General features: G+C 39.0%; 1 protein-coding gene and 1 long non-coding RNA gene across 2 annotated transcripts in view; both read left to right on the plus strand.

The window, feature by feature from the left end:
* The window catches only part of LOC149090834 (uncharacterized), a 177,718-nt gene extending 170,409 nt beyond the window's left edge, over nt 1–7,309 (plus strand). Inside the window, exons 2-3 of the long non-coding RNA XR_016197474.1 lie at nt 108–402; nt 5,690–7,309. This is a non-coding gene — a long non-coding RNA (uncharacterized LOC149090834). The remainder of the gene's footprint in view (nt 1–107; nt 403–5,689) is intronic.
* Nucleotides 7,310–9,186: 1,877 nt separating this feature from the next.
* On the plus strand, nt 9,187–10,523 carry LOC149090839 (uncharacterized). The gene has a single exon (XM_089263610.1). It carries the CDS (start codon nt 9,255–9,257, stop codon nt 10,521–10,523), a length of 1,269 nt encoding a protein of 422 aa, XP_089119736.1. The 5' UTR covers nt 9,187–9,254.
* Nucleotides 10,524–10,864: the final 341 nt, after the last annotated feature.

Here is a 10,864-nt window from a genome sequence, read left to right on the forward strand (position 1 = left end):
ATCGATATTCTGTGATTGTTTAATTTAAAACATCGATTGGACCGATAGTACCATGGACAGTATCGATAGCCCCATCGATAGTGGTGGGTGGTTCATTTGATCACTAGCACTGACCAGAGAACACATAGACTAAACATGTAAACAAATTTTTCTACAGCTCGAAACTATTAAGTCGGTCAACAACTATAATTCGTGTTTGCTCGGCTCGGTCGCTGGAGGTTCGAGCAGTGAAAATACTGAAAGTATTGAACCCCAATATAAGAACATTCACCCAATACAGTAGGAAACTACTCAAAACGCTACAAGGTTGTGGATTGAGAGGCGTGTTTCTAAGATTTCGATAGGATATAAGAAACTTAGGAATGTGGCCACTTTTGCATTACTTTCTTTGCAAATGCGCAAGTGAGTAAAATTTTTAGTCAGATCAATACTGTGATGCTTGACTCAAAGCGTCAGGTAAAACATATTTTGTATAAAACTTCACAGATACGGGTTGCTGTGGTTGAAGAAATGATGCCATGATTTCAAGTTGTTAAAATATATTTAAATATCAAACAAATTAAAGCAAAAAACATCATCTTTTTTGTCCGATTTTTTTTTTTCAAAAATTTTCGGCTGTCAGCAACGCACTAAAATTGAAATTTTTATTCACGACGATCCCAGCTCTTTCCTTTTCAGTGAAAGTTATACCGAAATTTGTAAAGCATTTGCCACGTTTATACAAAATGCTAGCGTTTTTATGATTATTTCTAAGAAGGGTATAAAAGCGTTGGTGCTCATAATAAATGTGTTTTCGCGATGAGCATGCTCACACACACTCTTACTTGCTACATGTACTATGAGCATTTGTATGCCTGTGTGCGAAGCTCTGGCTGCCTCTACAAATTTTAAAGCCCAGCATTTGCATTTGGTCGATCTTGTGAAGTGCGCGCATACATATATATGTATGTACATACATATGTATGTACATATATACATTGTACGCATGGGATCCGAATCGTACAATTATGGAATATCACTTGGTTAAGCATTTGTATGCCTATGAGCCTTTACATGTGCGTGTGTGTATATGCATGCGTGTATGCATGGAACGTGAACATTGGCGTGTGCCTACCTCAACTTAGATTTGTGTGAATGATTTTAGGTTCGAATTGAAGATCCGCGGTAGCTGATTAACTAAAGTGACAAGTGCACTTGCCAATACGTTTTATAAGTTTCTTTTCTAGCATGCTCCTGTTAATATATATATATATATATATATATATATATATATATATATATATATATATATATATATATATATATATATATATATATATATATATATATATATATATGTATATATGCACAGGTGGAAGGGATCGACAATCGCATCCCATTTTGTATACTGACCTTAATCATAAACTACACTTTTTTTTTTTTAATTCCTTCTGATAGCCAACGACGATCATCGATATAAAATCAGGTGCTTAAATTACCGAGTAGCCCATGCATATATAAATCTGTATGTATGTGAGCACTTCACAAGATCATCCAAATGCAAATGCTGGGACTTAAAATTGCTAAATAGCTGAACTCTCTTTATGCATTTTAATGTCATGTAATTTGGCAAAAACACTGAATTCGCCGTATATGTAATATGCCCGTGTGTTGTCCAACTCGTCCTTTCTTATACAATCTTTAAAATCTGTGATTTTTGTGCGCGAATCATAAAATTTTTGCTTATAGATTTTCACTATTTTGTAATACACTCTTTCACACAATTAATGCCGAGAAATGCGCAATCGGTGATGGTGTAAATGAACCACTAGTGATTATCTATGTAAGTATATGTATACGATAAAGTAGTGGTGGTAGAATCGCACAGATCATTAAGTACAGTTTGGGACTTAATTGAAAATTTTTTTCTTTAAATACTAAAATGAAACTTAAAATATTCTTTTGTAAAATAGCTAGATTTATAGCTAATAGCATTTTCAAAATTGATATAGCATTTAGGATTTTAAAAAAGCTAGAAATGTTATTTAATAGCTTATCTGGCAACACTGGCTACAGGCAGAGCTTCGCACACAGGCATACAAATACTCGTAATACATGTAGCAAGGTAGAGTGTGTGCGTGCACGCTCATCGCGAAAGCATTTTCATTATGAGCACCAACGCTTTCATACCCTTCAAATATTTTGTACGAGCTTGGCAAACGGTTTGATGAGTTCGGTATACTCTTCACACAGAAGGGAAGACATGGGCTCCAGCTGGGAAGAAGTTTCAATTTTTGTGAGCTGCTGCTTGTGCCTGAGCAAGGGAAACATTTAGCATAAAGGGATCTTTTGTCGACCATCTCGGTCGAGCGCATGAAGAGAAATGATTCTGTGTTCCCATATTTTCGTAGCACAAGCCTAAAAGGTGAGGAGCCGAGCAAATACGAACGGTCTGGGAACCAATGCTCAAAAATAAGTGTGCAAATCACTTTACACTACGTGTCCGGTCTATGTGCTGTCTGGTTAGTGCCAATAGTTAAGGTTTTAAATAAAAGATTGTAAGAACTTGTTTATTGATATTGTCTGTTATGTGCCTAACTTGTTATACTCATTCACGAAAGTGAAATGAGTATACTGGTTTTGTGCAATGTCCGTCTTGCTGTCCGTCCGTCTGTCCGTACGAACGCAGTCTATTTCGGCGCTATTGAAGCTAGAGACTTGAAATTTGGAACATATACTCGTGTATATCGGGATCCGCCCACTAGGGGCGTGGCAAATCGGAAAATGCATTTTCCAAAATGCCAGAAATCATGTTAGTTGAAGAGCTAGAAAGCTGAAATTTGGTATGTAGATCCGCGTTGACCACCCTAGATCACCAGCTATGGCGGATATATCTCTGCCCATTGGGGGCGTGGCAAATCGGATAAAATTGTATCTCTCAAAGTGGTAAATCTAGAATGCTGAAATTTGGCACGAGAGCTAATGTTTCGATTCTTTAAAGATGGGTGGAAAAATTATATATCTCCGCCCACTAAGGGCGTGGAAAATCGGACCTGAAGATATAGTGATTTTTTAAATTCTGCTATATTTTGGGCACTATTGATGCTAGTATATACGCAGGTTGACCTCCCAAGTCCAACGAGCTGTGATAGAGTTTATATCTCCTAAAGTAAAAGAGCTAGAAGCTTCAAATTTGGATAGTTAAGTTTTTTTTGAGCGTAAGCATCCAAAGTTTGCAGCTAGGTTACGGTTAAAAATGAGGATTCTACGGCCACTAGGGGCGTGGCAATCGCCATTTATAGTGCCCAAATTGCGGCATTTATATGCGTGAGCCATATATTTATGAATTCATACATATAAATAAGCTTAATCAATATTCATAATGCGGAAAAACCCATTTTTATAAAATTTAAAATATACAAAAGAAGCTGAAATAACAAAAAAGAGTTTTCCGCGGGAGTTGAACTCGCACCCAAGCCAAGTAGCATGTTTGTCAAAATATCTAAAATGATCCCGTCGGTGCTTCTGCCCACAGAACCACCACCTCGTTTTGAACGACACCAATTAAAACGAATTCACTTTATTGCTATGACGCCATATAGCAAAGAAAAGCCAGAGTAGAGGCTGGAATTTCAAAATCAATGCAAAGACAAATCAATCGCACTTGAGCAATTGGAGCTAAGTTGGGCGGGCTTTATTTTGCGGAATATTTGTCCGTTGTTTTTTTTTTTTTTTGCTTTTTCCAGATAGCCTGCTTAGTAGTAGTCTTTTTTTTTGTGAAGGGCAAGCCGCCACACTTGCGCAAGAAGATGCGGCTCTAGAAACAAGGCCAGTAGAACATATAGCATTGCAGCTAACATTAAACAAGTAAGAAAGCTCTAGTCGAGACTGCTCGACTACGAGAACCCCTGAACCCTCCAAGCAACTGATATTTCAATAATAATTCGGACACACACACGCATATACATGCGATTGCGCTCGGGTTGCGCTGCAGTGTTGACAATATAATGAGAACTTACTTGTTGAATAATTATTTCTAGACGTACGATCGTAATGAAACTTTCAGAACGTAATCAAAATGTTTAAATGTATGTGTATACCGAAGCACAAGTCTCTAGTATTTGATATACGAGTTTTAAAAAATGATGATGAGGGGGTGGATATAAGGGCGGGGGTGTAAATTTTAATAAAAACCGAAATTGTATAAAATGCGTCTCTATCCATTTTGGGCAAGATTAACAAATTTGTTGCTGCCAAATTTGCGAATGCCCAAGAGTATGCAACACTGATTGTTAACCTTCCATGGACAACAACCAGTCAGTGCGACTTCCGTGGACACCAACAAGTGATCAGCTATTTTGACACGCGGTCGCTGGCAAGCGGCCGGAGTCCGACTTACAAATTGAACTTTAACAATTAATTTGCGAAATGCACTTCATTATTGTCTTCACCGTGTATTTAAAAAGATACTGTACAAGTTTTTTGCCACTAACGCGCCATTGGTCAAATTGTTAATTCACGATTTAACCAAAATCACAAGACGAGCTTCAGATCAGCTGTGTGCTTATCAGCAGTCGCGACGACTCTAATGTTAAATAAGATGAGTGAAAATTATTTTGTAGTGCAGTAATTTATCGTCCAATTGTGCAAAGTCTTGCTATTGTGCATTTGTAGATAAAAAGTAGCATTCATATGTGTGTTTCGTTAGATATAACTTTTGATCCCTCAAAGGTATTTGGAATGTTTAAATTCGAAGTTGTATGTTAATCTTTGCTAAATCCAATAATAAGAAGTAAGAAAACTCTAATCGAGACTGCTCGACTAGGAGATACCCTGAACCCTCCAATCTGATATTCTACTCACTCTACACTTTTAGTTAGGAACGCATACATACACACGCACGTATAAGAACGCGCTTTGCTAACTGTGCAGTAAGCAGCGACTGCGTTTGGTCGTAAAGTTCTTGGTATAGACAAAAATACAAAACGTATGAGCAAGCGCAGCAGCAAGGAGGGTTTTACGATGCAAGAAAGGCAAGTAATTAGGGTGGTCTCAAATATAAGAATGTAGGTTTCAATGCAAGTTAAACAAATTAATTTGATTGGATTTGGCCCTATTGAATGGCGCAGTCTTTCAAGAGACAGGTAGTGCGAACATCTCTTTGATCTCGTCCAGGAATTGTAGGTTTAAATTACAGCCTGTAATGCGACGCATTATCCACTTCTCAGAAGGTTTGTTGTCCTCTTCTATAAGAATTATAATACCGATAGAGATACTGCATTATGGTTTGGTTTACTAAGAGCGCACGTTGAGCTCATTGAAGTAATCTGTACCAGTTATCAAACGCTTGTGGTCCAAAGATTTCAGCTGTGCTCTTCTATATTGTGTTCAGGCAATGCTCGCAAGTGTCAAACCACCCAAGTCGCTTGGCTCTGATGATAGTGGGGTGAGCAGGCGCGAGTTGAGAATGGCTTCAACTTTCGATGTGATTGTGGCCAAACGTGCAGCGGGCTTTTTAAGTGCCGTCTCCCAGAGGCCGCCAAAGTATGGTGCTCTAGGTGAGATGAAATGAAGGTTTATGAGTTCATTTGTGTATGAATTGTCATTTGTTGACTTTCTTGTTTGAAGAAGTAGTTCCGTAGATTATTTAATTGATTGCTTGCTCTAATGAAAGTCGTGGCGTTGCCGCAAAATATATGTATATTCACAGACAATCCTCGTCGTGAAATCACGCACCTCATCGCGGCTAAGGAAGCATCCGTTGAGACAACAGATACTACGTCGATATGCACAGCCTTGGTGTCGAAGCATACGAATATGGCAATGTACGCCTTACGAGAAGCCTTGCCCTGAATGTGAAGCTAAACGTTGACTGGTCAACAGAAGTCAACTCTACGAGACGAATAAGTGCAACAATGCCATGCTAGTGCTGCACATGAGGAAACTGTATGTAGTGACGAATAAAGTCATCTTTACTGGGAAGTTGGATTGGATGTTTCTGAGCCTCTGGTGCATCCTGAGGTCAAGTGTTATGACCTCAGAATGTGGTTCGTGACGTTTGTCCCTTAGCCAAGTGTAGTGTACGGGTTTGACTAAGTTGCGCTCTCTCGACGAGCGCGCTGTATGTCGCCTGCGGATGTTAGGTACAGGCTTGCTCTATGGCGTGTAGAAGGCTTCGAGGTGCGCACTCTTGCTATGCTCGTCACTAGCTCGCCGCATTGTGGGGGTTCTTCTCCACCTATTCTACTGTAATAATAAAAGAATAAAACGAACCGATAGGTTTGGTTGTCATTCAGCGAATGCTTTATTGAATTCGAAAAGGTTTTGTCTTAGCCTGAATACATAAAGTTTACATAAAGAATTCTGTCGCTAAAAGCAGCGGCAGAATGGGAGTATATAGCATGCTGTATGTGTGTGTATATATGTTTGTATGTATATGCAGAAGGCATATACATTTTAGCGTTTAAGCTGCGGCGTAACAATGCTTACGTTGCAGATCCCACGCTGCAGGCCGGTCTATACATAAGTGACCGATCAAATTACGGCACTTATGTATAGCTGTTATAATATAAATAAAGCAACAAAGTGTTGCTATGTTGTGGGCATGATAATCTTCGGGGATATGTAAAATCATATATTGTGTACACTACTATACTGTGAGCATATGCTTATATGTCATACAACATACTACACTACCCTAACACACTTTAGTTATAGTGCGCTTCAGAAACTATATATCTCAAAAGTGACTGTATTTGACCAATGCGCCGACACGCAATATTAATGTGGTAAACTTAACCATGACATTGACTGACAGAGAGACAGTAGGTGTTGTTCGTCCCTCGTCTCTACCCTCCCTACCTTGACAATACTGTATTTTAGTTGTATCGTCCCTAATTAAGTCCTTAAGAACTATACTACACCTTACACGATCCTGGCATGGATAGTCGACAGACCAAAAAACTTACGAATTCATATTAATTTTCATCATTTTAATTCAGTATTAAACAAAAAAAAACTAATCAAACATTGAGAAGACCACATCATTCTAAGAGAGAGGCGTGTTGAGGAGATAATAAGGTTTTCTAATCAATACTATCCTATACTTAGGTGTTAATACCTTTTCTTACATTCTAATTATATACGGTTACAATATTTCTTATTATCTACAACATTTAATTTAACTCTAGGTTACATTTTTGTTTTCATTAAGATTTTATAATTCTTTCATTTGTTCTGTATTATTTAATTTTTTTGTTTTTTGTTTTTGTATAATTCTTTCCTTTAATTTTGTCTTACTTCATTTTTTTGTTTTCTTGCATAATTCTTTCATTAAATTAATTAGTACAAATTCATTATAATTTTAAATATTTTCAACTACTTTTTGTGCAAGCATATCATAGTTAGATTTTAGAGAGCTTTATATTTTTCTGGATTTGTTATCATTCAATTACTTACACAGCGTGTTTATTGTTTTTATATAAATATCTGCATACCGTTGTATTCCTGGGCCCAAGATGACGATGGCTACTGGGGTTAAACATTATAAATATAAATATAAATCTAAAGATCTCTTGATCTAATCAACTCTTTTTTTTGTTTTTTCTTTTTTTGTTTTATAAAAACCTTTTCAGAGCAACACACATAGTCTGCTCTGACTACCTCCGCTGTGTTCCTACATCAGCGCATCAGCTGATGCATTAGTCTACATTCCGCCGGGTCCTTAATTAACTCATGTATTTGGGCAAGGGCTAGATCTAAATGAGGCTGTCCGACGTCATTGGGTTGCTTTAGAGATACCGATTCTTTAGTACCGGTTGTTGAGGGTGGAGTCTCTCTTTTGGCCGTTAATGGACTCTTATGCTGTTGAGAGTTAGCTCTGTGTCGGTGAGGGTGTCTTGTCTTCGTGGTAGCTAATCTGCTGTGCAGCCAGGTCTTTTATTTTATCGCTGCGTGTCATTGACCGCACGAGTCATATAAAATAAAAGCCAACTACTCTTTCGTAGTCTTTGCTTTAGGTGATAGCTCTAGCTATTAGGTTAAATCGAGGTGGTCACCTAAATTAATGAATAATTAGCAAATTATAACACTTGTACATTAACTTACCTATTGCCAAATCACTAGAACACTAATTAAATAGTTGTTGCTTGCACTATCCACGGATATAATCTTTTTATATTGTGTAATAATTCACCCACGTTTTCTTTTTTACAATAATTTATGATCTGAACGTCGCGACTGCTATCGTCAAAGATCTTTTCAATTATGATCGGCAGCTTAGCTAATCACGCTGGATTAAGTGGCGCTATGCGCAGCCGCGATATCATCTATTCTTCGTCTGCTTGTCCGCTTGCGGTACAATCGTACGATCTTAATCTGCGCTTTTTAATGTAATCGCATGATCTGTATGTCTTGTGCTATGCGAATGATAAACAAAGATAGATAACAGCAACGACCGTAGGGTGACTAATGACATACCAAATCATATTTTATTACTTGTTCCCACTTGTTCAGGCATGAACATATGAATATACGATGATCGTATACATGCCTCCGACGCACTCAGCGACTAGCAGGTAGCGCGCTGTGAAGAGATAAGGGCCACATGTACGGACTGCATAAATAGACAAATGAAGACCAACCCTTGCAACCCCAGAGTCAGATTACGAAGGAGACGAGCGCTGAGCCTTACAAACTCAGCGATAGGATAAGAATAGCTAATAGACCAACGCGGAGTCTTACACACTCAGCGATAAGATAAGAATATGTAATAGCCTAATGCTGAGCCTTACACACTCAGCAATAGATACATTAGATTTAAAGGTTGAAATTATACATGAGTCTGGGTATATAAACCCAGGCTCAGAATAATAAAGCAATACGAAACTAAACACCATCATAGTCAAGTGTATTCGTTCATGGTCCTTCGAGCCGGATGAAGTATTTTAATACTTCGATGCAGTCCACAAGGAAAAGTTTTTGTGTTTAGTACAAAGTGAAGTTCTAAATAATTGTAGATTTGTGCATTGGCTTACCAACCCAAGCTGTGAGTCGAGGCACAGCAAGATCAACCTAGTGATCGAATCAAAAAAACCTCCAACGGGAAAAGCCAATGGATCTACAATAAACAAACAACTGTGTCGTCAACCATCAATATTTAACGAGAAATATTTGATGGCATAATGGCAGAAATCAGGACCAAAGTTACCGATCACGCCATAGACACAGACCAACTTTATAGCTGGGAAACGAGACCGGAAACATCAAGGCATGAGATGTTTTTATTCGGTTGGTCGAGCCCAATGGTGAAGTTGCTTAGCCTTTTGGATAAAAGAGTTCAAAGAGTATGGCTGCACATTGAAGAAGTGCAGGCCAACATTGAGCTCAGCAACCAGGAGGATGCTCTAGATAGCAAAGAAACGCTAGAGTTCCTCTGGAATAAAGTCCAGTCAACGCTTACCGATTTGGAGGTTAAATATGATAAGCGTGTCCATGAAATCGATGGCATAGACGCACTGGAATTCAAAGTGTACACAGTGTCTAAAAGGCTGGAAAGAAAAATAAGTGCACTGCAAAACATAAAAGAAGACACTCACACTAACAGTGACGAGGTCACCGCTGATGAGATGCCAGCATCTCAGGCAGCTTTGGATGCAATTGTGTTCAAAAAGTGGGATTTCAACCCGCCGGCAAGCCCCCACATGGGAAGATATATAACTGAATCTACAGAACAAGAAAATAAACTTCAAGTAGTAACAACAAAAACAAAGCAGGGTGAAGACAAGAGATCAATAAAGAAGATCTGGGCTCCACCAACTCCGACATTGGATTCGGAGGGCATAGAAGATGAGGACAAGAATGGAATTTCTGCCACAACTTCGACATCGACGTTGAGTATCGCTGAAGATACATCAACAGATATCCAATTGGAAGTTCGACCAATGGATGATATTTCCACAGTTGGCAGCACGACGGAAGAGCAAACTTCTGCGGAGACTGCAACAGCGGCTGGATGTGCAGCTGAAGAGAACAGCGACAATACCGACTCAAACTCTCCAGTGATGACCACAGCAGCGCTACCAACTATGGAGACTAAAACTGCAAGTACAATTACATCGGAAAGGGATTCAATTGGAAGTAGCAGCAACATTTTAAAGGAAACAACCATAATTACTACAAGCGAATCAATATCTGTTCTAAGGCATCAGGATCAAACGAAGGATATCTACCATTTGGAGGCTTTGGCTTCGGCAACAATGAAACGATTGACAACTTCCTCAACAGATGCACTCAGCTATACTAATGCAACAAATGATGACACCCAAAAGCCGCGGAAGTTTTTCAAAGAGGCTCGACTTCACTTGGCATGGGAGCCGCCACCTAAGCAAAAGTCCAAGGTACTGGTGGCACACTCGGTTTATCTGGATGTCACACTCTCTGGGCCCCGCAGAATGTTCAGGCACGAACATAAGGATTGGATTGGTGATCATTTCGTCAAGAATATTAACAATCATCATATTTGTATTTGTCCTGTATATTATTAAGATTTCCACAGGCAACAATTCACACACTTGGCCCCCCGCAGAATGTTCAGGCATGAACATATGAATATACGATGATCGTATACATGCCTCCGACGCACTCAGCGACTAGCAGGTAGCGCGCTGTGAAGAGATAAGGGCCACATGTACGAACTGTATAAATAGACAAATGAAGACCAACCCTTGCAACCCCAGAGTCAGATTACGAAGGAGACGAGCGCTGAGCCTTACAAACTCAGCGATAGGATAAGAATAGCTAATAGACCAACGCGGAGTCTTACACACTCAGCGATAAGATAAGAATATGTAATAGCCCAATGCTGAGCCTTACACACTCAGCAATA

This window comes from Drosophila navojoa, chromosome X (assembly GCF_054131105.1).
Source record: "Drosophila navojoa isolate 15081-1374.11 chromosome X, UAZ_NAV_1.0, whole genome shotgun sequence".
Lineage (NCBI taxonomy): Eukaryota > Metazoa > Arthropoda > Insecta > Diptera > Drosophilidae > Drosophila > Drosophila navojoa.

Bases quoted from the DNA above. Each gene is read 5' to 3' on its own strand.
- LOC149090839 (XM_089263610.1), top strand. From the start codon at position 9,255: ATGTTTTTATTCGGTTGGTCGAGCCCAATGGTGAAGTTGCTTAGCCTT.